The sequence below is a fragment of the Sordaria macrospora genome, chromosome 3 (genome assembly GCF_033870435.1).
Source record: "Sordaria macrospora chromosome 3, complete sequence".
NCBI classification, from domain to species: domain Eukaryota; kingdom Fungi; phylum Ascomycota; class Sordariomycetes; order Sordariales; family Sordariaceae; genus Sordaria; species Sordaria macrospora.
The window spans coordinates 2,814,399-2,842,292 of NC_089373.1; the positions used below are offsets into that span (position 1 = coordinate 2,814,399).

At 52.8% G+C, this 27,894-nt stretch overlaps 7 protein-coding genes across 7 annotated transcripts; 4 read left to right on the forward strand and 3 right to left on the reverse strand.

Moving 5' to 3' along the window:
- Positions 1-470: 470 nt before the first annotated feature.
- SMAC4_04659 (uncharacterized protein) lies at positions 471-5,580 on the forward strand (the record flags this gene model as incomplete). Its single annotated transcript, XM_066090151.1, has 2 exons — positions 471-4,245; positions 4,303-5,580. 2 exons carry the CDS (start codon positions 471-473, stop codon positions 5,325-5,327), a joined length of 4,800 nt encoding a protein of 1,599 aa, XP_065946504.1. The 3' UTR covers positions 5,328-5,580.
- Positions 5,581-8,678: 3,098 nt separating this feature from the next.
- On the reverse strand, positions 8,679-13,004 carry SMAC4_04660 (uncharacterized protein). The gene is made up of 8 exons (XM_066090152.1): positions 12,456-13,004; positions 11,537-12,390; positions 10,554-11,474; positions 10,452-10,488; positions 10,327-10,397; positions 9,956-10,227; positions 9,758-9,874; positions 8,679-9,677 (listed from the first exon to the last, which is right to left on the reverse strand). The coding sequence occupies exons 3-8, from the start codon at positions 10,791-10,793 to the stop codon at positions 9,251-9,253; spliced, it is 1,164 nt and encodes a 387-aa protein (XP_065946505.1). The 5' UTR covers positions 10,794-11,474; positions 11,537-12,390; positions 12,456-13,004; the 3' UTR covers positions 8,679-9,250.
- A 281-nt stretch (positions 13,005-13,285) lies between these two features.
- On the forward strand, positions 13,286-15,005 carry SMAC4_04661 (uncharacterized protein; the record flags this gene model as incomplete). Its single annotated transcript, XM_066090153.1, has 2 exons — positions 13,286-14,240; positions 14,329-15,005. The coding sequence occupies exons 1-2, from the start codon at positions 13,676-13,678 to the stop codon at positions 15,003-15,005; spliced, it is 1,242 nt and encodes a 413-aa protein (XP_065946506.1). The 5' UTR covers positions 13,286-13,675.
- A 204-nt stretch (positions 15,006-15,209) lies between these two features.
- SMAC4_04662 (uncharacterized protein) lies at positions 15,210-18,409 on the reverse strand. The gene is made up of 2 exons (XM_003346441.2): positions 16,150-18,409; positions 15,210-16,094 (listed from the first exon to the last, which is right to left on the reverse strand). The coding sequence occupies exons 1-2, from the start codon at positions 18,360-18,362 to the stop codon at positions 15,806-15,808; spliced, it is 2,502 nt and encodes an 833-aa protein (XP_003346489.1). The 5' UTR covers positions 18,363-18,409; the 3' UTR covers positions 15,210-15,805.
- A 2,440-nt stretch (positions 18,410-20,849) lies between these two features.
- On the forward strand, positions 20,850-22,681 carry SMAC4_04663 (uncharacterized protein). The gene is made up of 4 exons (XM_003346442.2): positions 20,850-21,170; positions 21,284-22,180; positions 22,242-22,530; positions 22,598-22,681. The coding sequence occupies exons 1-4, from the start codon at positions 21,120-21,122 to the stop codon at positions 22,663-22,665; spliced, it is 1,305 nt and encodes a 434-aa protein (XP_003346490.1). The 5' UTR covers positions 20,850-21,119; the 3' UTR covers positions 22,666-22,681.
- Positions 22,682-23,148: 467 nt separating this feature from the next.
- On the reverse strand, positions 23,149-24,346 carry SMAC4_04664 (mitochondrial 37S ribosomal protein uS12m). The gene is made up of 3 exons (XM_003346443.2): positions 24,062-24,346; positions 23,562-23,855; positions 23,149-23,418 (listed from the first exon to the last, which is right to left on the reverse strand). Exons 1-3 carry the CDS (start codon positions 24,215-24,217, stop codon positions 23,344-23,346), a joined length of 525 nt encoding a protein of 174 aa, XP_003346491.1. The 5' UTR covers positions 24,218-24,346; the 3' UTR covers positions 23,149-23,343.
- A 41-nt stretch (positions 24,347-24,387) lies between these two features.
- Positions 24,388-27,145, forward strand: SMAC4_04665 (uncharacterized protein). The gene is made up of 2 exons (XM_066090154.1): positions 24,388-25,702; positions 25,827-27,145. Exons 1-2 carry the CDS (start codon positions 25,611-25,613, stop codon positions 27,034-27,036), a joined length of 1,302 nt encoding a protein of 433 aa, XP_065946507.1. The 5' UTR covers positions 24,388-25,610; the 3' UTR covers positions 27,037-27,145.
- The last annotated feature ends 749 nt before the right edge of the window (positions 27,146-27,894 follow it).

The window sequence follows — 27,894 nt, forward strand, 5'->3', positions numbered from 1 at the left end:
GTTAGTGTTTGTGTGGGTAAGATGTAGTCAGTACTAACACCGTGGGCTAAAGTGCCCCTCATCACGTGCACCGCGATTTTATGCTCCAGCAAATAACAGCTACCCCACCATGGCCGATGCAGGAACCAGGAAAGGTAGACCGAGAAGGAAGTCGTGAAGCATCCCGTCATACCGGCAGGCGCATCGCCGTAATCACAGCGGTCGTAACAGCCAAGACAACAGTGCAATGGTGCATTGAGTTTTTTGCACCGAACAACTTCAAACTTTAATGCATCACGGAACATAATCGCGGGCTTTGGACAGGGTGCCCCATTCTTTTCATTTCTTACTCAAAGCTAGGTTCTCTGGCTTTAGCTTTCATCTCTTATCGACACGAGTCGGCTTCGTATTGCTTCCCCCGCCATTAGTCGATCCTGGTCACTGAACTGCCTCCCCTCCATACACCTCACAAGTGTCGACACATAGTCGTCATGAAGAAGGGAGCATTTGGCTCCGGCGGCTTTGGCGCCTTCTCGTCGTCCACAGCATCGCTGTCCTACGTCGCTCCGCCTCCCGACCTCTCCAGCCTCCCCCAAGACGTCATCGTACCTTTCAAGAACCTCCTCAAGCGAGACAGCACAACAAAGTCCAAGGCCCTCGAAGAGATACTGGCATGCGTCAAGAAGTCCGACGAGCCCGTCGACGACTCCGTTATAGATGTCTGGGCCCAATTATACCCCCGTGTTGCCATCGATAACAACCGCCGCGTCCGCGAACTCTCCCACAACCTCCTCCTCGAGCTCGTCAAGTCAGCAAAGAAACGTATCGAAAAGACCCTACCGAAACTTGTCGGCCCATGGGTTGCTGGCACTTTCGACAAGGACAAGGGCGTCGCCCGCGCTGCTCTGGCCGTCTCGGCTCACATTCTCGACTCGGACCAGAAGAAGGCAAAGTTCTGGATCGCGTTCCAGGGGAAGCTCCTAGAATATGCTAACGAAGCCATCCGAGAAACAGTCGACTCTCTTAGTGATGAGAGGACGACATCGAAGGAGGACATGGAGGCGAAATACTACCGCGTGCTTGGGAGTAGTATGGCTATGATCCAGCACCTGTTGCCCACAATCAAGGACGACCAATACCCCGACGAACTGAAGCGCTTCTTCGACGCCGATACTCTTTGGACCCTGGCCGCCTCCGATGATGCCTCTGTACGCCGCGCCTTCTACCAGCTCGTCGCGAGTTACCTCGACAACAAGCCTAGTCTGTTGGAGCCCAAGTTGAAGGATGTCGGCAGGGCATTGGTGGCCGAGAGCCCCAAGAAGGATCAGAGGGGCTCGGCCGTGGATCTCCTAAGGGCATTGATCAGCGTCACAAAACGTTTCCCAAAGGTTTGGGGTAGTAAGAGTCCCTTGGATCGCCTAAGGCCTCTGGTCCAAAAAGGTTCTCAGGGAGGCTCGGATGAATACTGGACGGAGCTGGATCAGTTGCTTGTTGTTTTGTCAACATCTTCCCCAGATTACGCTGCGACTACCTCGGCATTTCTCAAGTCCATGAGAACCGCCATTACGAGCCGTGAGGAGCGCCGTCAAAATACCGCGTCTGCTTGGGCTTGTTATCTCAACACTGTCGATCGTTTTACCGCAAGCTCTACGCCAAGCCCGGAATTCCTTCAGGAAAACCTATACCCATTAACTCAGGAATACTTGCTTCCATCTGATAAAACATCGGCCTGGGCTTCTGCGCAGCCTCCACACTTGCTCAAGGCATGGAAGATCGTACCATACACAACAAGCGAGGAAGTGCGGTCATCAGCAAAAGAAGAATGGCAGAAGCTCGGTGACGACTTTGCCACGGATCTTTCCAACTCTCTCCCTGAAGTTTCCCCCGATTATGAAAAGTCTCAGTGGGAGCTGGCAGCCATAGGTGAACGCTGGTTTAATCTAGTAGAAGGTTTCTTGAGGGGGGCGCCCAGTCAACAAACCTTCGATGGAGATTCCGATCTGCCAAGTCTGGTCGCTTCGACCTCAAGCAAACTGTTGGATAGCGCACAAGATCTTCTTTACAGGCGAAACTACAAGCCTTTCTGCGCTGCGGCTGTTCTAAAGGCCGCCTTCACCAAGGTTCCAGGCCTCTGCGCCAAGAGCGATTTGATCAAGAAGATTTTCCCACTCGGCGACCAAGAAGCTTTCGAAAAGATCGTCGTGTCTCGATCGTTCCCATATCTGGCGTCTTGTTTGGCTGCCGTTACTCAAGACCAGCCTGACTTCTCCGACCAAGTCTGGGCAAAGCTTATCGACGCTGCATTGAGCCGTGGCTTTCCTTCCGGTGCGCCAATCGTCAAGGATCTGGTGTCTGTCCCCCTTCCCCAGGCCGTTGCGCAGAAGAACGAATCACTTCAAAAGTTTATTGTTGAAGCCTGGCATGATTTTGCCCAAGAGGAGCCTTCATCTCCCGTTGTCGCACAACTTTGCAAAGCCAGTATTTCTCATTCCATCTTGGATGGCAGTGCGATACAGTCTCTCGCTAGCTCGTTTGCGCAGGACGTTGATGTACCCGGGAAATACGATCCAGAGTTCAAGGCTCTCGAACTTCTACTTCGCAGCAATTCAGCCCTGTTCGGAGATGCCCCTGTTGATCTGTTCATGAAGCTCTTGTCCTTGGAAGAAACGTCCGACTCCGAAAAGGCAAGCAAGGTTGCGGCCATAAGGTCACTTATCCAGAAACAGTACGGTGCGGACAAGTTGTGGCTTGAAGTCATTCGCCGTAGCTTGGCTGATGCCGAACCATCGTCTCTTGATATCAACACCTTGGTCCGTCATGCCAAGGACATGTTGAGATCTGGTATTCCATTGGCTGATATTCTCCCACCGGCAAAAACATGGAATACCGAGCTCTATAGCTTCTTGCGGGATGCCCCAGATCCTTCCCTATCCATCACTAGCAGCTTTGGTGGTGCCTACTTCCTGGCGACGGAGGGCAAGGGTAGTACCCCAACGACCCAGAAAAGGGATCGCCAGGGCCGATCGATTCCTGCGAGGATGGCCGTATACACCACTCAACTCCTCAGGGATGTAGAGGTGGAAAAGCTTCCGGTCGACCTCCTGGAGCTCATTTTCCTGACTGGTGTTCTTGCAAATGACGACTTGACTGTCATGAAGGAGAATGGGCTGTGGAGTTTGCATGCCACTGAGGAGACCAGAACCGAGAGATCTGATGAGATTCAGTCTTTCCTGGGTCTGGGTACCACGCTTCTTGCCCGAGTGGCCGGGGCTTCGACGGCCTGGAAAGACGGTGATCTCAATGGAAACAGCTTGGCAGAAACCCTCATTCAGTCCTTGCTCCAGAAGGCTGTAGACTTGAGTTTCAAGTCACTTTACGCATCCAAGGCCCTCACAGAACTGCTGCAGGCTCTTGTGAGCGTGCATGGCTACCCCGTCGGCGTCAAATGTGACGAGTGGTTCAACAAGCTTGGTGTTATGAAGGCCACGCCGCAGACCGTCTTTGCCGCCATCGCCTTCCTTATCGGGCTCGACGAAGGACTTTCTTCATCCAGAGCTGTTGCGAACCTTTACAACCGCCTTGTGTCTGACATTGTAGGATGCTTCCCATCATCGCCGAAAACCCTGTACAATATGGTTCTCCTGACCGTCTGCCTTTCGGTGTACCCTCCAGCAAAGACACCGGTTGAGCAGCGCAAACTCGTCTTCGCTCTTAAGCAGTTCAGTACGTGGGTGCAAACTTCCGACGAGATGACGTTCGGTCTTACCGCCGAGGTGTGCAAGGGCATTCATAGGATTTTGCCCAATGTCGCCCAGGTGTATGGGCCGTACTGGCGGGAAGCCATTGATTACTGCCTCTTGTTGTGGGAGAAGGCCAGGAGCGATACCCCTCAGAGATGGCCCGCCTACGTTCTGCCCTCCATCAGGCTCATTTCAGCAATGGAGACTTTGGAGGATGCTAACGATGACCTTGTCGAGGCCTTGGAAGAGACCGCACTCGACCGATCCAAGGCACTTATTCGGCTACTTGAATTGCCTCATGATGTGGTTAACACAGCTCGTCGAATCCTCGATGAGACACTCTGCAGGGTAGTCCAGAAGATCCCCCTGAAGCATCTCACCTCTGAGGAGGATTTGTTGTCCAACCTTTACGGGTTGTTGTCTTCCGGCTCACGTGACGTTCAAACAGCTGCATTCAGTCTGCTGCACCGGGCCCTGCCTGCCAAGCAAGAAGAGGAAGTCTTGGAAACTCTTCTTGAAGAAAAGGGTATGTGTTTCCGACCTGTTCCACTTACAAGTGTCCATATATACTGACTTTTAGCAGCCGCCAAACTCCCGGATGAGCTCCTCGCCCTCGTCCAGTCCGTGCCGGCATTGGAGAAGTACACTGATGAGGAACTTGCGGTCTTCCCTGTGGATATTCGCGCTTACCTCCTTGGCTGGCACCTCGTATTCGATGCGTACAACCAGGCTCCTCTTCAAGTCCGCAAGCAATACACGGAATATCTTAAGGCTGACAACTCCCTCAACACTTTGCTGGAGCTGATGTTCGATATCCTCGGCCACTCCGCCGGTCAGGCGCTGAACCTCGACAAGAGCACCTTCAGTGTGGAGCATATCCGTTCATATGACATCACCCAGTCCGACGAAGGATCCCCAGAGCGCGACATGCAGTGGCTACTCGTCCATCTCTTTTACCTCTCGCTCAAGTTCCTCCCCGGCCTCGTCAAGTCATGGTACCTCGACTTGCGCAGCAAGCAAACGAAGATCGCCCTCGACTCATGGATGGCCAAGTACTACGCCCCGCTCCTAATCTCGGACGCCCTTGACGAAGTCAACGACTGGGCCTCCTCGCAAGAAGCGCCGCAAGAAGATGAAAAGGAGCTCCGCGTGCGCGTCAATCGTATGGCTAAGGAAATCTCAGCCGGCTACGAGATCGATGAAGAGTTCGCCTCCATCGCCATCAAGATCCCCGCCGGCTACCCGCTCGAGTCGGTCGAGGTCATCGGCGAGAACCGCGTGGCTGTCAACGAGAAGAAGTGGCAGAGCTGGGTGCGCGCCACGCAGGGCGTCATCACGTTCGCCAACGGCAGCATCACGGACGGCTTGGCCGCCTTCCGGAGGAACATCATCGGTGCCCTCAAGGGCCATACTGAGTGCCCCATCTGCTATGCGGTCGTGTCGGCTGACAAGAAACTGCCGGATAAGAGGTGCGGTACCTGCAACAACTTGTTCCATAGGTTGTGTCTTTATAAGTGGTTCCAGAACAGCAACAAGAATACCTGTCCGTTGTGCCGCAACCCGATTGATTATTTGGGGAGTTCGACGAGAAGGGGTGGAGGTGATTAAGGGGTCAGAGGTTAGGAGTTACTGTGTGTATGGCACCATGTATGGCACCAGCGCTTTTCTGTGTGTTACTGGATAGTCATGATTCTGATAGGCATGAATAATACATCAGCATCTGAGCCAAATATTTCAAAGATTGTAAGTCGGACGCAACGAGTTGTACGTTTAGTTGCTATGGTAAGTGCCATGTTTCAAGAGCGTCGTATCTTCCACATCCGTCCGCTGTGTACACTCGTCCTTTCCTTATAAGTTATCGACAGTTTGTTTTTTAAGTCTTGAAGCCGTTTTTATGTTCCTGGCATTGTTACCAGTTGGGTAGGTAGGTCCGAATCCTTGATAAGAAAGGTCTGAGAAAAGAAAACTGAAGTCTCAACAGAAAGAAGTTCAACTTGGAGGCGCAGCAGTGGCAGATCTAGCCCGGGCAGTATTTAATGTCCCGCCGCAGGTATTGTTGTAAAACTGACCACACTCTTTACAGTTATAACCCCGGCCGGGGATCGAACCTGCAACTGGACAATGCCCAACAAACGACGGCGGGAGATGCAGAGCTGGCAGCGGTGCTAGTACTGACTGCCCTGTGCCATGTGACCAAGATTGAACTGGTCGTTGGCTTGTGGTGTTGGAAGGAATTATGGGACGGGACCTTGAAAGGCAGGAGTCACTGGGTGGTTGCGAGGAAAGAATGGGATGAGAGGGAAGGCACGGTATTGCAGGCAGGTAGGTACAGGCAGGTAGGTACAGGCAGGTAGGTAAAGGCAGCGTGGCATCAAATCAGCCTTTCCTATATGATTCCGATCCGTTCCTTTCTCACCAGTCTACGGGCTGGACCTCTTCAGTATGGATCGCTCATCGTTTGTCCTGTTAACAACAAACAAAGCTTCAAAGTGAAGATTTGAGATCGGGCAACGCTCCGAACAACATGTTTTGTGTCACTCACCTCGTTTGATGTTTCCTTCCATGCCAAAGATAACCTATCATTGTTGACTGTCATTCTTGATTGCGGCATTCAGTTTTCACTAGAGGAAGGCCCTACCTGACACGTTATGTGACTAATAATTGGCATTCAGCGGTACTCCCTCCCATTCCGTATTTATAAGCCTTGCTGGTCTCAGGTCCTGTTCTTACTTTACCACCGCAGAAACTAGCCTTTTTCTGGTGTTTCATTCTCGGCTTCGTCGACTGTTTTGGCTGATCAACAGCAATTCCCATCATTCACCAGCGCCGGCCATTCAGATCAAGCCCACTCATTCTCCCCCTTACTGAGAGACATCAGGCCACAATGTCATCTGATAAACTTGTACGTCCAGCCCTGGGAGAGACGGTTCCCCTGGGCACCCTATACGACGCTCGTACCGACACGTTCCTTCCTAATTTATTTCTTGAGGACCTACCGGAGAACTTCGTGAATGTTAAGCTCAACACCAAATTGACAGCACAGCTCAGCAAAGCAACCACGATCCGTGACAAACTCAGTACTCTTGGTATCACACGCGAGCTGGGAGCGAGTGTTCTAGCTGGCCTTGTTACAACCAATATTTATGCTCAATATCTGAACAACTGGAATGGATACCAACGCACTGCCGCCCAGGCTTCTCTTCTTTACACTATTACGACAGGTGAGGAAGAAATCAAAGAATATGCCACTAGTAACCGGACCTACCGCATACCCGACATGATGGATAAGCCAACTCACTTGGTTACTGGCATTACCTGGGGTGCTCAGTTTCTAGTTGTCGCTCGCCGGGCTGCTTCCATACCAGACGATCTCCTGAGACAACAGGAGCGCCTGGATTCTGTCTTCCAGAGTATTAAAAACACAGCTCTGAATAGTTCCAGTCAATCCAGTGGATCGTCCAACAGCCACGGATCAGACAAACAATAGAGTAGTGTCCTGTGGGACTGTGAAGTCTGGATCTGGAGCAACGTCCTATCGCCAAGGCTCCTCTGTTCCCTCCCTTCTCCGCAGGCCTTTATCGACCGTCTTTGCGCTCATTTGCTAGCAACTAATAGGGGCAAGGGAATGCCCATACAGTACACACTGACATCGCTAACGCCGCAGTCTCGTCCACGCTTTATCAACCTGACAGCCCCCGCCATTTACCACCCTAGGGTCATATTTCTGGAGCGCTTCATTCGTTTGATCGATGACATGACAGATGCGCGACAGCGGTGCAGGGAGTTTATCGCACGATGCGAAAGAAGAGGAAACCGCGCAACCACTACGCCTAACGCAGTAGAGCTAGTCACCATTTAGCTACGAGCTGACGCAGGGCAGGTAGCAGAGGAGGGGTTCAGGAGAGAGTTTGGAAGGGTTTTGCGAAACTTCCGGCACGGCATAGATCCGGAACTTCTCCCGATAATCTTACTCGCTGCCGAAAACGGGCAAGATAGCCCCAGGGGGGTGCTGTCGATTCTGATCCGTCCTAATAACGTCTTGGATGGTCCCCGAGGGCTCATGGAGGATGCCATGAGAAGGGGGGTTACCTACGCGTACTTCAAGGAAAAGGTTTACAACTTGCCTTCAAATCAACGCTGGTGCTGACGGACAGAGCATGAATTTTGAAATCTGGTTTGACACGAGTAATGGGGTGAAAACGCGGCGGAAGCCCAGGAGCGTCAAAAACCTCGTGTCTCCATCGAACATGGGCTATCACGAGACAAAACTCCCCTTGGAGAGACGTCAGGAGAGGTTAGTGGAGGGTGAAAAGGACAGAAGGTATGTATACCTTTTCAAATTGACCAGGAACGTAAAGCTTCAAGTTTAAACAACTGAAGGTTGGAAAGAACGGTCCCATGCCCCGCGTTTTGCGATCTCGACGCTTTGTGAAGATGTATCGTAGAAATAAAAAAAAACTGGTGGTGCTTTGATACCTACAAATGCAAAGATTTACAGTCCAATGCTAGGTAGTTTGTACGAAATCAGAGATGTGTCGGCTAACTCAACACCAAACACCAAGCACCAAATGTCGATAACATAAATCCGAAAGGCAACCGACTTACCAAAATCTTAAGGAAAAAAAAAAAAAAAGGAAGAAAGCCCCCCCGGAAAAAAAAGGTAAAAATTCCACAGATCCAACAGAGAGTTGTAACATTCACCTGCACCTTCGCTTCCATTAACATAAAGCCTCCCACCGCGTCTAAGAAATAAACAAAGGTCCCACGCGGTACACGCAGAAAGTGAATCAGTTAGCACCGCTCTCAGCTTTGGCTTCGGTTGATTGGAAAGAACGACGCTCGTGATCTACCCCGGCCCCAAAAGTCGATAGAATTGAATTCCAAAGTTAGAAGGGGGGGGGGGGGCCTTGCGTAGGAGAGGTGCAGGTATGGAATCAGGAACGGGATGGATGGAGAGCAGGCAGGTGGGTAGGTGGGTAGGTGGGTAGGTGGGTAGGTAGTATGTGGGTTGAATGGCTTCTCATTATAATATGATATATACACACCACGACACGCACTTTGATCATACCGATGCCCCCTTTGACAAACGGCTAGTGTCTGTCCCTTAGGGTAGGGTGTCCATATGCCATACCTTAGTTGTGTGCGCTGTGGAACTATAGGTATCTGAACGGTCGACCTTGACTCGTCCGAGTCCAGAGTCCATCCATATTCCATCCTCTTCCCTCGTCTCTCAGCACCCTATGACATGACCAATCAATATCCATTACATCAACCTAACAGCCTGCTCCGGACCCAGATCCCCCGTACGGGAACCGGTACGCACCGAAACATTGTCACTATGACTATGCACCGTATGCATAAACCCTTTCAAGTCCGCCGTACTGTTCAGGTCTTCTTCCTCCCTACATGACATTGACACAGACGTAGTAACGCTGTTCGCCTTCATCGAGTCTGCTGAGTTTGTCGTGCTGTTATAGTTCGTCGTCCTTGTTGTCGTTGCTGTCTTCGTATTCATGTCGCATGTCGGCCTGCTATCGGATGACGTCCTCCCGGCTGCTGTTGGGAAAGGATGGAAAAACTGTTTGTATCGCTCCCTCCCGCTCACCGGCATCTCGCTTAGTGGAACATCCCCCATCGCGTATTTCAATCCATGAGAGACGCTGCATGCGGCACGGTCTTCTGCCTACCGTCAGAGGCGGCTCGCTGCTGGCGGCAGTGGGTGCACCCGTGGCGCCTGATTCGGGGCTGTTGTCGTTGTTGGCGTGTGGGTCGAGGAAGCCGGGGAAGAAACGGACGATGAAAGGCTTGAGGGTCATGACGCAGGCGACGGCGATGGCGATGTGGACTTCGAGTGCGGTCCAGTAGGTGAGCTTGCCGGTGCTGAAGGTCATGTCCTCCACTTTGATTTCTTGGGAACCATGAAGGTAAAAGACTCGGACCAGTGAGATGATGCAGACGCTTTCGGATAGCAATAGAGAGTGGTGAGTACACGACGTTTCAGCCAGTCAGAGTATGCGGCTGGGAAGATAAGGACTTACATGAAGCCCACGGCGAAAATGCCAATCACAAAGAGCTTTTGTCGCCGAGGCAGCTTCAAAGGACCCACGATAGGGATGGGGAGAAGAAATATGAGAAAGTCCGTAATTATCGTCAAACTAAGGACGCCCAAGGGCAAAAAGTGTTAGCTTATCAGTTTGAGGGATTTGAAGCAATGTAAGATCAAGAAGCAGTCTCACCCTGTGCAGCTCCAGTACCACTGGGTGTCATGACAGTTAGAGGGGGTCTTATCATTCCCCGGTTTGTTCGGATTCCAGTAATCTTCCAGTGGTATACAAGCCGTGAAAATTACTAATACCGTGTAGGCACTGGTAAGACAGACAATGGCGAGTACAGCATATGTAGCGCGGCGTGCCGATTCGACGGTGAATATGGTGAGATATAATAGGCAGATAGAGATCTTGGTCAACGCCAGCGACAGGAAGTAGAACAATACGGAGGCCCAGAATCCCTATTATAACCATCATTGTAGGTTGGGTCAGCGTGATTTCCCGACGATGTGGCGGGAACGAGCAACTCGATGATATAGGGGCAGGCCAACGGCACTCACCACCATTAGAGGCACATAATTGGCCATAACATCGACGTTCCATGCGTGTTTGCCGAAACCAGATCCGATTTCTGTGTCTGTTAGACTTTGTTTCCTTGTTTCAAACTAGGTCGTTGGTAACAAACCAAGGGTGAGGCTGCTGGACATTGCTGCTGCTACTATCTGGAAAAATCATGTTAGAATATATGCCCGAATGTTGTGTGCTAGGAGCTTAGCCGTCAACTAACCAGAGAGACCAAAATGCACCAATCTGACGCCCCAAGCCCGTTAACAACCCTGGACCGCGCCCAAAACCTCAAAGCGACGAAAATGACAGCAATGCTCCATGTCGTCCATATTGCTCCCAGCATTGAAGGGCCATAATCTTCATTTATAAGGTCTCCGTACTTGTAGGGTGGCGCCGTCGTCTTCTTATCTTCGGACCTGTACAGCACATAGGCCTCAGAACCGTACCTGCCCTCATGCATGCCGAGGACGATGGGAGCATCGAGGGGAAAGAAACTTTGTAGCAGCTGTACGTAAGGGCGAAGGATATACGCCTCTCGCCACGGTCACCCTAGCAGATTGGTAGATGGGTCGGACTCGAGGTTTGTATAGACGAGGTACCCTACCCAGCCCCTGAAAACCCGGCGGCGATCTCCGTATGTGGCTGAGGCGATCCCAAGTCAAGAGGGTGGGTCGAGAAAGTGGTGTTATGTTCGGGCTGACGAGATGACGATGATGTGTTGGCGTGGTGGCGTACCAGTTCGCAGTGTTCCTGATGAGGAGAGCACACGGACCGGAGTTTGGTCCGCTCAATGTGGTTGATCTGTTCGTGATTATCAAATTGGCGAGACGAGGACTTGGGAATTAGTGGCGTTTGCAAGTATGTTATTGCTGAGTCGAGGCGAGGATGTTGAATACTGACCGCCTTTATGGATTGGTTTTCCGCCGAGTAGTAGTATTATAATTGCTTTTTCCAGTCAAGGTACCATAAAAAACCTGGAATGATGTGAATTTCTTCAAAGATCACTGGTGGTCGACAAACAAAGGGCACTGAATCAACAGAGAGCCATCAAGCTTTGCTATTAGGATGACCGGGGCTGTCGAGTGCAGATAGTCCGGTTGGCTCCCCGACCTGAAAGTTCGAGCAAAGTTGATACCGGGCACTTAACTATGAAAGTCAGTCACTGGTTAATTGTATTACTTTCAAACTCGGAAACAAACCCACTTCTCTTTCTCCCCCGGTACGAGGATTATTGCAAGATGGCAGAGGAAGATCTCTGGGATTCTTCTTCTTGCCGGGGGATTTCACCTGGCAACCTTCCTCGGTCAAGCGGGTGATGCTGGACTGCTTGTTGGCAGCTGACGTCTAATTCGACCTGGTCGTATTCGGGTCTTGCTGAATTGAGATCGGTCCCAGCCAGACGGTACACGATGGACCCTACGAGGCTGGTTTGGTTGGCACGAGTGCCGGGCCGTTGGGTTACAGTGAAATGCCGGAAAGGATCGTATCTTCCAGGGTTTGAGTTGTCTTCAAGTCCACGTCTTCTGCGTAATGTCCTTGGTGGCTTCTGGGTAAGGTAAAACAACCAAGGGGGACAAACACAACGGGTGACACCTTGGACAGCTCGAGGTGGACACGGCAAAGATTGGTATAAGATGAAGTAGCGGGCGATCAGGAAGGAGAAGAGATCATCATGTGATTTCTGCAGAACCATGGCAAATAGATGGAGCACAGTGTTGCGGACAATGTATAGAACGTGCATGACGATATGCTCGTTGAACGGTTGTGGCCAAAACCGCGGAGCTAGTGTAGGGCCTTACCAGGATCGACACAGGCTGGAAATCCTCCTCGAAGCCCCCCTGGCCTGATGCCAGTGTGAAGACGAGATTGTCCTGGGGAAGAACATTACGTTGTCCAGGTCTCCAGTAAATGAAGGGTTTTGATGAGGAGCGGAAAGCTGAGCATGCTCCCCCGTAAAGTAGTCGGTGACGATACCTATCATGACAAAAGCAGAGAAAAAGGGGGGAAAGTCTTGTCGATGAGTCTGCCTTCACACATGATGCCGCCAGATGACTGGACTGAATCCGACTTTTTGGTCAACCCCCACCACGCTACCGACGGAGAGAAGTCCGGACTGTCATACCTTGACCAGAATTGGGTGGCTTCACCGCTTGTTGTGAAGATGTCTCAACGTTCAAAGAGCCATAGCTTCGAAATGAGCTTTTCGAAGAGGACCGTCAAGGTTGTTGCGAGCACTTTATTGCTCGACCGGGTGGAGTAAGACGGCAAGTAATCCACTGCGCTATCGGAGTGTTGGTTCGGCATCTGTCGATGTACAATCTAACACGGGCTTGTAAACAAACCAGTATTGGACTGTGAGGAGGGATCTGGAAAAATAAAATGAAGTCACCAATGCAACAGTAAGAAAGTCTCCGACGTCGTTCTCATCGAAATGACCATTGGCTGCTATTGGGTCTTCGGAGTTTGGGAACGAGCCGAGACACCTATTAAATGTCACTTGAGGATCGTCGCAGGACTACGGAACGAGTCCAAAATATGTGAGTGAGGTAGATAGGATGAAAGGTAAAAGGCACGGGCAGCGGTTATCGAGGATCAGGATGACCTGGTGGGAGATCCAATGCTATTTGACGTCGGGACGGAGATCTCGATTTCAAATGTTTTGGTGGACGGGGAGTCAGTGAGATGGGAAGTGAGATTGAGGTGGCACTGACGATGAATTTACGTATACCTAGAAGGCGCCAGCAGGGGCAGCAGCGGAGATCCTTGGTGGGGTGCATCAGCCCGTCCACAGGGCGTTCCACAGGGGCTGCGCAAACCGTGCCCACGGCGCTCCAGGTGGGTTGGGGACGAACGCCCATGGGTACTCGGGCCAGTCAGCAGCTGCGGGGCGTTACCCGCTTCACCACCCCTGCTTTTCCTTTCCCGCGTTCATGTTGTGAAGTCGTGCCTGCCGGGATTGTCGCCTTTAAATCCACCATAAAATTTCCCAAAACCTCATCGCGGGGCAGGCAATCGAAGCCGTGTAAAGAGGTGCTTGGCCAAATCATCTTAGAATCCGCAAGAGTCAATGTAGACTTTCACCAAACACCGACCATCGAGACTTTGAACATTATACAATACCATTGTTATCCGATTGACTCACCCGGAGAACAATAATCGCCATTACGGACAGGCATAACCCCAGTATCGCATAGTCTACAACCGTCATCTCCGAAGAACTTCTAACCACTCCGAACAATCACCTCTCGATCACCTCGCCGAGCAGAGGGCAGAGAGACACAAGATCTTCCGCCCAGGAACCAAACAAACAACAAACCCTTCCAACAGCAGTCAAAAACAACCATGGCATCATCCTCGGACCAACCACGTCCAACGACCACAAACCTCGACGAAGACGACCCCATCGTCGCCACCTACAACGTCTTCATCAAGCCGCCCCTCCCTTCCGACCGCAAGCTCGTCGTCCTCCGCTACGTCACCAAGACCGCCCAAGACCCATCCTCGATCAAGCCGCCACGGATCAACAGCTTCCGCGTGAAGCCCGAAACCGGCATCTACGAGGTCGACATCCCTCTCGAGACGGGCGATGGCTACAACAAGCCCAAGGGCATCGCATGGGGTGTGGCGCTAGCCAAGAGCATGGAGTCCAAGAAGGACGGTAGCTTGGGACTGGCTGGTGGTTTCAACATTGGTGGACAGGGAGGATCGTCACGCGGTGGTCCTGGTGCTGGTGCTGGTGCTGGTGGCCGTCGTGCTGCTAACAACGGAGACGATGACCACGAGGCGCAGAATCTGAGCTGGCCTGAGGCTGTGGCGCAGGGGAAAGCTATCATCGACCAGAAGTTGACGGGTAGCCGGAGCGCGGGCGAGGATTACGTGAAGCATATGGTTGGTGTCTTCCAAGGAAGTGAGTCCACCCCGTACCTATCCTCATCTCCCCTCCCTGTTTTCACTTCATCCTCAGTTCACTAACCCTTCACTTTCAACCCAAACAGACAACCTCCACTTAACCCCCGTAACCTCCCTCGTCCAACTCCGGCCCGTAGCGCCCTACCTCGACGCCGCCACCGAGCAAGAGCGTCTCTCGCGCCTTGGCCCCGGCCCCGCCGCCAACGGTCCCGCCGACAAGCAGGCGGCTGGCCGCGCGATCCATATGTCCATCAAGTCGTCAGACACTGGCGGAGCCGGTGCCGCAGCCGAGACCATGGCGGACCGCTTGCGCGCTGTGCAGACGGAACCCTGGCACAATCTCAAGTGGTACCACGACGAGCACGGCGAGGCGTGGGACACGTATAATGAGTGCATGCTTTTGAGGTCGAGCGAAGCTGCTGGTAATGCTGCGCCGGCGGAAGAAGACGAAGAAAAGAAGGAGACAGCAAAGGAAGAGAAGAAGGATGGGGAGGAAGCTGAGGCGGCGGCGGCGGCAGAACCGACGGACGACAGTGGAGCGCCAGATCTGGTTGAGAAGGTCAACAGACTGCAGTCGGATTGGGGCGAAGAGCAGATCCTGCGGTCGATCAACGGGTTGGGGCCAGATGATAAGAAGCCCGGTGAGGAGGCGGTTTCGGTGCCCTCGGTTTTTGGCACGAAAAAGACCACGGCGACGGCCAAGAAGGTCCAGGTTAGCAACAGCAAGGGAAAGGGAACGGCGGATGCCATGCAACTTGACTAGGAGTCGAAGACTGTCGGCGGTAAGAGAAGAAGCTCGTGCATCTCAAGTTGAGGCGGCAAAGGTTAAAGGCTCAAGGGGAGTGGAAAAGAAGGGCGAATACGAAAGATAAAGCGCAAGAGGCCGAGCCTTTCTGAAGTGGGAGACCCACCCAAGAGCTACTACCATAACATACCCTTTGGTTAACCGATAAATTCTCTTATGAATTTTTAAAAATATACGATACCCTACAGCTTGACTCCTCTTCTTTCCCCTCTTCATCATCTTCTTCACAGGTTTGCTTCTCAATAACCTGTCCCATAACAACATCGGTATGGTGACAAGAGTGATGTGGTGAATGATCAATGATGTATGACCTTGCCTCGCAAAACCTGACCCAACCCCTTTTTGGTTTCCCCTCTTCTACAACCAGGTGTCCCGTTTCATCCCATCCCGTCCATCCGTACAACAATTGCCGAGTTATATAAAAAGCCAACCGCCAAGTTCTTTTCCTACTTTTCCCGGCAATACAAATGTTGGAACTTTCGAAGAAACAACCTCCTCCCCGCCCAGGAAGTTACCATCTAGTAGTATGGAGGTAAGCCAAGAATGTCTGCTGGGGTACGCAATCCCCATCGCGATGGCCCAGGCACTACGCTTTTTCCGTGCACCTCAAAACGCTGACAAAACGCGATGCATTCAACGCAACTTTTCCGTTCAAATAATAATGATGATAATCGTCCTTGCTTAAATCACCCGCCCAGATGATTTATTCAACCGACTTTCATAGTCAATGTGTGTGTATGTTGTTGTAGCAGAGTCGCTTACTGAAGCAGCTCAACATCGAGGCCGATCGACCGCATGAAGAGGTTGACGTTCGACAGGCGCTCCGTGGCGAGTGCTGGAGGAAGAGTCTTGGCGAGGCTGACGGTGTCCATGACACGGTCCTTGACAGCAATGACAAGTCTTTGCTGCTGGTCGGGGCTAGCGCCGATACCGATAGCCGCGAGAAGCTGCCAGACGTACGTATCTTGATCAGTGGCAAGACTGCCAGGGAAGATGTACGGAAGAGAGGGCTCGAGGAGGTTGAAGAACTGAGTGTAGGTCATATCCCTGCGTAACATTGTCAGCATGCGGTCCATGTCTCGTAGTGTAAAGGGGAACTTACCAAGAACGCCAATCCTGTTCACTGCCTCCGCCATTGTGCTTGATGAGCTCCGCTCTACTGAGGATCATCGTAAGCATCGACGCGCCGATTCTGCTCTTGGCGATGATGTCCACGTTCCTGGTGCACACAAGACCAAGGATGCCGGCAACAAGGTCGAGGCCGAGTTCGTTCATGAACGTAAACAGCGTAGTTACGATAGCAGCTGAGAACAATTCAATGTTTTCACGCATAGCGGCGTTGAACTGGATGTCATCAGTTGTAACCTGAGCTTCGCGGACAACATCGAGTTGATCGAGATTCAGGACAATGCGTGTGAAAATGGTGATCCTTTGCTCATGGTTCGTGTGACGGAAGATGCGCGGTATGGCTTTCTTGCCCTTGTTGTAACAAAGAAGGGCCATGAAGGGGTGAATGCGGCCCGGCTGCTCCATATCCTGCACTCGGAGAGCCTTCCAGAGCTGCTCATTCAAGGCCTGTCCCTCGTTGCTCCATGCAAAGACCTTGTTCAGAGCTTCCTGATCATCCTCGGCAGGCGCCATAGGCATGTTGCGTTCGTGGTCTTCCATCTTCATGAGAGTGGTGTATACCAACTCGAGAGCTTTCAGCTCCGACTTCTTGTCCCTTCCATTGATAGGATGCGGTGCCTTCTTCACATCGCTGGCGCTGTCGTTACGCTTGATGTTGAGAAGCGGCTTCGGGGTCTTGGCGTTGCTGAAGGAAATCTTGCCCAAGCTGCCTTCAATAACAAGCTGCTTGTTCTTGGGCTTGTTCTTGGCCGCCTCAACAGCGCGCTGGACCTGTTGTTCCATCCTCTGCATGTGGTTCTCAGGACCCCTGTTATGACGGCGCATACCTCCCTGGCGGCTTCCGGTCTGGAACAGATAGGTCTGAGCAAACTGGTTGAGGGGCTGGCTGGGGTGTTGACGATGGCCAGCCTGGATCTGACTATGGACTTGATAGTAAAAGTCCTCGGCAAGTGACTCGTCTGTGCCGTGCTCATTGGGATTTCCGGTGGCCGCAACAAGCTGCTGGAGCTGGATTCGGGTAATGAAATTCTTGTCCTGTGGCGTCATAATACCGTTGTCGCGAGACATTTGGAAGATCTTGTGGTTGCGTTTCGCGCGCTTGGCTTCTTGCTCGAGATACGCAGCCTTTTCCTCCTCCGAAAGCTGAGCCAGCTGGGCGGGATGAAGAACCATAGGGGGCTGTCGTGGAAGAGAACCTTGTTGCCTGTGGCCCTGAGGACCGGTCGGAGGCGTAGGGTGAACAGGCAGGCCGATCTTAGCTGCGTCGCCTGAAAGACGGTTGGGGTTCTGCAGAATCTGAGTGGGCTGCTGAGGAGCAACGGGTTGCTGATGCTGTTGAATAGCGGGCGGTTGGGACGAGGGCTGGGCGGGCGTAGCAGGCTTCGAGTGAGGCCGCTGGAGGATTGTCATGGGATGCCCTTGCGGTTGATGGTACAGAGGCTCAACAACACCGGCCTGGAAATGGGCCTGCTGCTGGTTCTGAGCTTGCTGCTGGTAGAGGTAAGCCTGCTCATGTGGGATTTGATGGGGCTGGTGCTGAGGAGCGGGAGATGGAGTAGCCGCCTTTGCCTGGGCGCGCATCTGAGCCTCAACCTCCTCGAGACTCAGCATCTTGCGGCCCCCGGAGGGAGCACTAGGAACGGCAGGCTGAGCAGGCGGCGGCGGTTGCTTCTTGGGTGCGACGCCCCAGAGAGCAGCGTCAACCTGAAGATCCTCGATCGGCTGCTCGTGGTATTTTTCATAGCCAGTCCTAGCAGGTTTAGCCGGGGCCTGCGGGAAATAGTTGTACGACGGTCCGCCGAACGAGGGTCCGGCGTAGGAGGGCCCGGCGGTGGACGTATAGGCCGATGGCTGCGCGACAGGCTGGGGAGCCTTGGCGGCCGGTTGTTGGCGGTTGAAACGAACATTTTCCTCCTCAATGACGTCCGCGACCTTGGCGGTCTGGCCAAAGAAGTCGAAGTCTTTTCCTACGGGACCGGGCGCGCCGGTATCGTCGCCGAAGGTATCGTCGTTGAAGACATCATCGGTCTCATCCAGCTGGTCACCCAAGCCGTCATAAGTGTCCTCGAAGTCGATCTCTTCGGCTTCCTCCTCCCTGTTGGCTAGACTAGCAAACGGATCGTGAGCCTGGGAGAAGCCGGGAGCGGCGGTATTATGGCGAGACTGATCGAAGTTGAAGAAGGACATGTTGGTGATCTCTGTTGGGTTTATGGGAAAATTCTATGGAGGTATCACTGTTGTAGGGTCAGTATACGTTGATCGAAGGACTTCGTGGCGGCGCAAAGTCAGGCGCAAAGATGACAAGCTCGGCTGATTAGCGAGGGGAAAGAGAACAATGAGGGGCAAGAAAGAGAGGACAAGACTCTAGTTGGCGAGTGGGACGACAAGTATAGGAAGGAACAGCCGTGAGGCAGGTTCACAAACTTGTGGGTGAAGGGGAAACAGGAAGGTTTGAAGGCCCAGTGTTCAAACAGCTACCTAAGCGAGGGGCGACTCGATGGATATCCCACCGAGCTGAGGGTCGGGTGCTGAGCTGTCTCTTGAAGCGCGGGGCAACGACAACAACATCAAGGCCAGGGACATGGCAGCTCAACTTTCACCCCATAATATTTGACAGCCTGAGGCTGCAACACATGGTAGAAACAAGAAAGATCAACGTACAGTACGAGATGTAAATATGTTGGTATGGTCGGTTTGGCCAAACACCATGATGCTGCGATGCGCGACTCGAGGGGTAAAGGAGACGACGTGTCGACGGCGGTGCGACTCGTGCAAAGAAAGCGGAGCAGAGCTTGTCAGGGCGGCAACAAACACGCAACGCTCAGGTTGGAGATATGATATTATGAACAGAGAAGCAAGAAAGGCTGTGGAATGACGACCGAAGGCGCAACTGAGTGCACCGCGGTGAAGAGGTGGATGCGGTTGCTAGGTGGGAATAGTAGCTTGATGGCAGCGCAAAAGGCGACACGCAAGAGACGGAGATGGATGAAGTCAGGCCAACTCCAACCCAGAAGCCAGATCAGGGAGCTGTGGACCAATCGAGGAGGGCCAATGGAGCCGACAACACATGTGGGCGGGCGGGCGGTAGGCCTGACGCTTTGACACTTTGACCCTCTCCCCTCCGGCCTTGGCGTTAACTACCGGCAACTCCCCAGGCGGCAGGGCGGCAACCAAGGGCCCAGTGCCTGCCGGGTCGTGGAATCCTCAACCGCCAGTTGCAAGCTGTTTAATCCGATAGGCCAATCGGTGATAACGATGTTCGATAGAACGATACTACAGTACTTTCTGAACATCAACCTTTACGTGTATTAAGGGACGGGACGACAACGAGAAAACCTCATGGTCAACTTTTACTGCCAAGCCGAGAACAGCACTATTAAGCTCGATATTTCGATTTTGTGATAAGCAAGGTAGCTCAGTCATCCACCATTCTTCCCGACCATTTCACCAACGGGTACGTAAGTGTCGAAGCTCATAGGGTAAAGCTGATTTGAACAGCTGTTCAAATGGTGCTTTTTTTGCAAATTTGCCATGTTGACGCAGGTGAAGCACATCGGACATGGACGGAGGCAAACATGCATGTAACTTGGGGCTGTTTTTCGCCAGGTGGTCATATGCAGTCGGGCTGTATCATGGCTTGGTGTTTTCCCTGTTGTTTCCTATCTTGAAGAACTTGGACGAGCAATGAGAACAGGCTGGTAGCAGATCATATTATCAAGATTATAAGCTAGTAAGCTACACCTCAACATGGGAGAAGGATCAAGAAGCTTGACTAAAGTCATCCGGGGTTTTATATGGCGGCCACCCCTCTGTTGACGGATGCAACATGTGAAGTTATGGACGTGGACAATTCCCCTGGAAGTTGACAACTTCTCTCAAGGGGGCTTTTTGTCTCCCACTAACAAGGCCACGCGAGATCCGCCGCGGCCCGCAATAATGGGGTACTTGCGGATACGGGTGACGACGAAGCTGTGGGGCACCCTAATGTCTTTCCCAGCCGCCTACCCCCGCGACCAATCTTTTTGGTCCTGGCCGGAACATTGAGCTGCTCAGGGGAATGCGCCGCATGCGACCATCACGGACGGGAAGGGCAATGATAGCTTCGGGTGTTCAGGTACGCTCGCGGATGTTGTTGGAGATGTTCCTGATGTTGTAGTCGTCGGAACTTTGTATTTATTTTCGTTACCAGTGGAAGTAAAGAGGCCCAAAGATCACGCAACAAGGTACTTGACAGTACTTTGCAACGTCTTTGGTTTGCCCACCACTCCTTCCGAGATATACCGTTGTCGCAAAAAGGGCGAAACATGCTAAGCATCCCTTCAATATCCTGCCCCCCCAAGTATCAGAAAAAAGTGTCCAGGGGTATGTACAGTCTAGAAAAGTGCCAGATCTCTCTCTCATTCATCGCAGAGCTTCCAACGGTCCGGGTACCCCTTTGCATATGCGGACGTGGCACCCCTCTGCGGTACCAATTACCTGGCACATCTCTCCGCATCTTATCCATACAACACCGGGCAATACGAAGCTGCAGTGGGCTGTCCTGGCAAGACGCTGCGCCTGAGCCTTCGAGCCCTGAACAACACTTGGCTCTTCCGGGCTGCAAGCAAATCCAAGGGAACTTCCGCTTCTTCCCTATTTCAACTTCTCTTCAGCCTGGCCATCTTCTTTCCTGGTTGGTTTCTCTTCTCTCAACCATTGAGGCCATACGCCAATTGCAGCTCCATCTCGGAAATCTCCCCGGGATCCGGAAGTTTCCCAGACTTGTCGTGCAGTAGCAATTGACGAGGTTCCGGGTCGCTTCCTTCCGTGGCTCGCATTCAGCCATTGTCCATTCGTCCCACCCGTGAACACGACACACGATTTCTCCGACGGGCTTCAAACACCGTCAACACTACTACAAACTTTACTTAACTTCAGGTTGGGTTTGGCCTATATTTTTTCAACATGGCGGCGGGAAGCGCACGCCATGTGCGCTACATCCTCTTTGCCTTTTTTGTATGTCTGATCATTCATCTCTGATACTCTTCTTTGCTCTGTGCTCTGCCTTTGATGGTACCTTTGACGGTGCTTATTCGCTTTCCCCGGTGCCCCACTGACCATGACGTTAGGTTATCGCCGTTCTCTACTTCATCTCTACTCCGGCATCCGTCGTGACCCCCTTGAAAGATAACTTTGGCAAATTCCAACAATCCACCGGAGCCTCGAAGCCTTCCGCCGGGAGCACTACCGGAAGCAATACCGGAAGCACCACCGACACCGACGCTGCCCACGATGACAAGACGCCCGTCAAGAGCAACGGCGCCGACTACGATCCTGCCAAGTACCCATTGGCCATGACCCCGAACGACCCGGGGTGGAACGACCTGTCCAGTGTCAGTGGCGGCCCTCGCATGAATGCCACCTTTGTCACCTTGGCTCGCAACGCCGATGTATGGGAAATTGCAAAGTCGATCCGCTCGGTCGAGGACCGCTTCAACCGCCGCTACAACTACGACTGGGTCTTCCTCAACGATAAGCCGTTCGACGACACCTTCAAGAAGGTCACCTCCTCCCTTGTTTCCGGCAAGACGTACTATGGCGAGATTCCGACCGAGCACTGGTCGTTCCCGCCCCACATCGACCAGGAGAAGGCCAAGAAGGTTCGCGAGGACATGAGACAGCGCAAGATCATTTACGGTGACAGCGTCAGCTACCGCCACATGTGCCGTTTCGAGTCCGGCTTCTTCTTCCGCCAGCCCCTTATGATGAACTACGACTACTACTGGCGTGTCGAGCCGAGCGTCGAGTTCCACTGCGACATCCACTACGACCCCTTCCGCTACATGCACGAGAACAAGAAGAAGTACAGCTTCGTGCTCAGCCTTTACGAGTATTTCGAGACCATCCCCACTCTTTGGGACAGCGTTACCAAGTTCATGAAGAACCACCCTGAGCACGTTGCCGAGGGCAACTCCATGGCCTTCCTCAGTGACGATGGTGGCAAGACCTACAACAAGTGCCACTTTGTAAGTAACCTCCATGACGGTTTACAGTTTGCAACAAAGCTTAGTCTAACAATTTCTGCAGTGGTCCAACTTCGAGATTGGCAGCCTCAACTGGCTCCGCTCCAAGGCCTATACCGACTACTTTGAGTCTCTCGACCAGGACGGCGGTTTCTTCTACGAGCGTTGGGGTGATGCGCCGGTCCACTCGATCGCCGCAGGCTTGATGTTGAAGAAAGAGGAAATTCACTTCTTCAACGACATTGCCTACTACCACGTTCCCTTCACCCACTGCCCTACCGGAGAGCAGTTCCGCCTCGACCGCAAGTGTCATTGCAACCCCAAGGAGAACTTTGACTGGAAGGGGTATTCTTGTAAGTTTTTACCACGTAATTCCACCCTTTGGCCGAGTTGTTTAACTGACCCATGACTACTTTTCAGGCACTTCGCGGTACTACGAGCTCAACGGTCTTCCGAAGCCGGAGGGCTGGCAAGACAATTCGGATTAAAGTGAGGCAAGAAAGAGAGGTAGTTGGGAGGATGTGGGGAATAAGGCTTCATGATTGGGGAAACGGGTCCGCAGACAAAAACGGAAGCGGACATTCACTAGACTGTATTATCGTTATAATGACTTCCTTCATCCTCGTTGTGGTATGACCGAACGGGCCTAGAAACATGGGGCCTACAAATGGGAAAGGTTAGGGGGAAAAACGAAGTTGTGTTTTCTGAATCGTCTGATGGTTCGTTAGGGGTCGAAGGGGGCGTCAAAGGAGATATGTAACGGTCACTTAAGGACAACGATAAGAAACGAATATCAGAATTGAGCGGTATAAAATATAAACCGGATAGAAAAGCACATGGGTCAGTCAGTGTCTCCGTCCTTCCCTGAACATATGATGCTGGACAATTCGTCTCCTCGTTTCCAATAAGTAGCCATAATATCCTAAGTCGCAGCACGAGCGATATGAACAGCGCTAGGTATCATGTTGCACACTCTGTTTCTTTTCCTGCTTATAATAGTACACGGACACATACAGTAGTTTAGGATGCGGAATGATGATTCAAGTGCAGGAAGGTTAACCACTTCCAGCCAACAACACTCATTTCACACCATCATCCAAGTCGCTCTGTGACCAGGGGGTATCATCTCAATTTTGCTCTGTTGTTGTAGCTAGCTAGCTGTATGCTTAACCAACAGCGGCCTTCTTGGGCTTCTTGGTGCCGTATTTACTACGAGAAGTCATACGAGCAGGAACACCGGCCTGTTTTATCGCACAATCTTTTGTCAGCACATCGTTCCCACATTTGCTTTACTCTTCCCCCTTCTTCTTCTTCTTCTTCTTCCTCTACTATCCATCCATCCAGTGTTTTCTTGGGGAAAAAAAAAAGAAGAAAGAAAACTTACCAAATCCAGCGCGCCTCTAACAAGATGATACCTCACACCAGGACAATCCTGGGCTCTGCCGCCACGGACGAGCACCACACTGTGCTGTGAGATGTTGTGGCCCTCGCCGGGGATGTAGGCCGTGATGACCTTGCCGGTGGAAAGACGGACACGGGCGGTCTTGCGCTCGCCCGAGTTGGGCTTCTTGGGACGCGTGATGCCGACCTTGACGCACACACCCTTGAGCGCGGGGGACTTGATGGACGAGAGAGCCGGGGAGACGGCGTGGCGGGCGCGTTGGGGTTTGCGGCAGCCCTGTTTTCGGAAGAGGCTTTAGGTTAGCGAGTGTTTGGTAGGAGGTGAGAGGTAGGTTGGTGGTGATGATAGAGGAGGGCAGGGTATTGTGTTGGATTGGGTCGACCGGTTGGGGATGGTCGACAAAGGAAGGGTGGCATATAGGTTAGGGTTGAACGATGGAACAACTGAGGTGGTAAGTTGGTGATGGCTTCGACATAACGTACCCTCAAGACCTGGTTAAGAGTAGCATTCTGCGCCGGAGTGCTGGAGAACGACCGGACAGAAAGTTGAGGCACAATAGAAGAGGAAGACGGCATCAGCGGCCGCCGTAGCAGCGGCGAAGCCTGCGAAAACAGGTTCCGCAAGAAGGTCGTCGCCATCTTGACGGTGGATCTGATGGATGAACAACAAACCCGGGCTTCAAGACAACCTAGCTCCGAAATCGTTCGGGTCGGTCGCGGCGCGCAACAACACGCGGTACGGGATAGTGGTCCCCCCCCCCCCCCCCCCCCCAGCCAGGCCCGGCAGGCGCACGGCAGGCCCGGCGGGCGGCGCCCCCAGCGGCGATGCGGAAACTTTTTTGGGTCACGGGCTGGAGCACGTGGAGATAAGGAATGCCAAGATTTAAAAGGTACGTACCTTTAGGGAAACTCATTAGGTAAGCTCGCGTGCGGCAATCATCGGTTATAGCTGTGACAGTCACATGGCATTTCCTTCTCCCCATTCCCGTTCGTGCATGGGCGGGCAGCATTGAAGGTGCAATGTTCATGGAATCTCACGGCGACGTTCTCATTTGTCTTGCTCTCTTTTTTCTTTTTTCCTTTTCGCAGTCGTCCTCGTCCACATCCCTTCGATCCAAGCAACAACGGTGACCGCCCGGCGCCCGGCGCGCGACCGCCCGCCATCAACTCATCAAGGTCCATCGAGAGAGTGCCCCTCCCCCGTATCTCCCCCCATCTGCTGTCCTCCGTCTCCCCCAAATCCATCCCTGTCGTGGCCACCGTTTACCCCGGCCAAGGATATCTATGTGTGGGGAAATCACCGCTTAAAAGACCGGTTTGGAGCTTTGTGAATGGTGGAGAGCTTACCTCGGCAGAGCCGAGACACTTGTCCCAGCCGTTGTCCACAGCAGCACCGTATCTCGGCCGCGTGCCGGCCAATGCCATTGACCATCGATACCCGTTTGGCTTGGCTTTTTTGAATTTCTGAAGAGATCGGAGGGAGAGAGGTCGGTCTTGTCCCGCTTGCCCGTCCGTAGGTATCCTGCTACCAAGGTGTACACTTACACCTCTGCTTCGAATCTGCGATTATGATCTGTTACTGTACACGAAGATGCATAGTGACCGACTAAATACGTGAACAGGTGTAGAACATTGCGTGAGAGGCAAATGTCAAAAAGAAAAGGGACCCTCTCTTCACCTGCCTTGTTTGAGCCCTGGCTGTTCATTGTTGTCCTTCTCCATGATATGATGCTCCGTGGATCATCCTGACTCGGGGTTACGGAGCTACGTAGGTACATCTTTCACCTGGTGGTTTTACTAGTGGCAGCTGTACCGTGTCCCGCGACTTATAAGAACCCGAAGAAGCTTTGTTGCATCACACCCCCAATTCCCCTCCTTCCCCCCAAGCATTTTGATACCCTTTCCGCCTTTTTTTTTCTTACCAATTTTTCGCTGTCTTCGTCGTTCTTCTTAGACAGCAACTCGCGCCAGGTTTCTTCGATCGGTTCTATAATCACAACACATATATACACACACACACACATCAGACAAAATGAAGTCGTTCACTAGGGCTCTCCGTCCCGCCGTCCGCAGGGCTCAGGCTGTTACCGCTCCCAGACTTTCCAGGACTCCTGTCATCCAATGGTGAGTTTTTAACAATTCATCCCATGCCTAGTTCGATCGCCAAAAGAGATGGGATGAGAGAAGGAGCGGAGACACATGGGAAGAAAGGGCGCAAGATGCTGATACTAGGTTTCCCTCGGCATAGCGCTCGCACTCTTTCCACTACCGCCCCTCGCCGGGACATCACCGACCTGCCGCCAACCCCCATCACCCACTTCTCCGAGGTTGAGAACGCCATGGCCGAGACTGTCCAGAAGTTCGCCAACGATGTCATTCTCCCCAAGGTCCGCGACATGGATGAGGCCGAGGTCATGGACCCCTCCATTGTCGAGCAGCTTTTCGAGCAGGGTATCATGGGTGTTGAGATTCCCGAGGAGTACGGCGGTGCCGGCATGAACTTCACCTCCGCCATTATCGGTATTGAGGAGCTCGCCCGCGTCGACCCCTCGGTATCCGTCATGGTCGACGTCCACAACACCCTCGTCAACACCGCCGTCATCCGCTGGGGTTCCGAGGCGCTCAAGAAGAAGTACCTCCCCAAGCTGGCCACCAACACCGTCGGTTCCTTCTGCTTGTCCGAGCCCGTCTCCGGCTCTGACGCCTTCGCTCTCGCCACCCGCGCTGTCGAGACCGAGCACGGCTACAAGATCAACGGCAGCAAGATGTGGATCACCAACAGCATGGAGGCCGACTTCTTCATCGTCTTCGCCAACATCGACCCCAGCAAGGGCTACCGCGGCATCACCGCCTTCATCGTCGAGAAGGGCATGAAGGGCTTCAGCATCGCCAAGAAGGAGAAGAAGCTGGGCATCAGGGCCTCCAGCACCTGCGTGCTCAACTTTGACGACGTCGAGGTGCCCAAGGAGAACCTGCTCGGCAAGGTCGGCGAGGGCTACAAGTACGCCATTGGCATCCTCAACGAGGGCCGTATCGGCATCGGCGCACAGATGACGGGTCTCGCGCTCGGCGCGTGGGAGAACGCCGTCAAGTACGTGTGGAACGACCGCAAGCAGTTCGGTCAGCTTGTCGGCGAGTTCCAGGGCATGCAGCACCAGATCGCCCAGTCCTACACCGAGATCGCCGCCGCCCGCGCCCTCGTCTACAACGCCGCCCGTAAGAAGGAGGCTGGCGAGGACTTTGTCATGGACGCCGCCATGGCCAAGCTCTACGCTTCCCAGGTCGCCGGCCGCGTTTCCGGTCTCGCCGTCGAGTGGATGGGCGGCATGGGCTTCGTCCGTGAGGGCCTGGCTGAGAAGTTCTTCCGTGACAGCAAGATCGGTGCCATCTACGAGGGTACCAGCAACATCCAGCTTAACACCATTGCCAAGACTCTCCAGAAGCAGTACACTGCTTAAGGCCGTGGTGGTTTGACGGTTGGTGTGTTACTAGTTGTTATTGTAGAATGTTGTGCATGTACATATTGGTTAGGATATCATTGGAGTTAAGGGGATGGATGCTAAGAGTTTCAAAAAAAAAAAAAGGTCACGAAGCACCATGTCATCATGATCTAGAAATGTTCAGCAAGCTATTTTTTGGTTACTTGATTCTGTTCTTTCTCCGGCTTCTCTGTTGTTTTTCAATGGTGACAGTTGCCGATATCGGCTCTGGAAAGCCTTGAAAGATCCGATGATCATGTTGGTCGCGCGGCTTTGATCTAACCCAACCTTAAACATTATGCTTCCATCACCCGCCAACACGCAACAGTCGCTTCCCTGGTGCGGGTATGCTGCCACTCGTCCTGCATGTGTGCCTACGGACGCCGGCATGCTCTTCACGCAGCTAAGCAGTGCTTAAGATGATTCATTCGAGGATAACCGAGAATCAGCCTGGGGAGCTGGGAGATTGTTTGAAGAGCTGACGAGTCTGTTGATGTTTGAACTGGTCGTGATCGTGTCAGTTTTTTTGGTACATTAACCAGCTCACAGTTGGGCCCTTGATCCTTGCAATTTCATACCAAGCTTCACCCATCATTTTCAAACTTCGTTCACTTCATAGAACGGGAATCATTACCACAAGTCCGGAATACCTAAAGTTTCATTCGGCCCGGAAACCAGGCCGAGTCTTCGGGACGAGAGTCCGTCAGTCCGTCTCAGCCCGGCGTATGCTCTTCCATGGCCAACCCTAACCCTCGTCCCGTCACAAGTCAAGACATGGATGGACACCGTGACCGCCTTTCTTGTCCGAATGGAGGATGTCTCCTCCATCGCTGTACT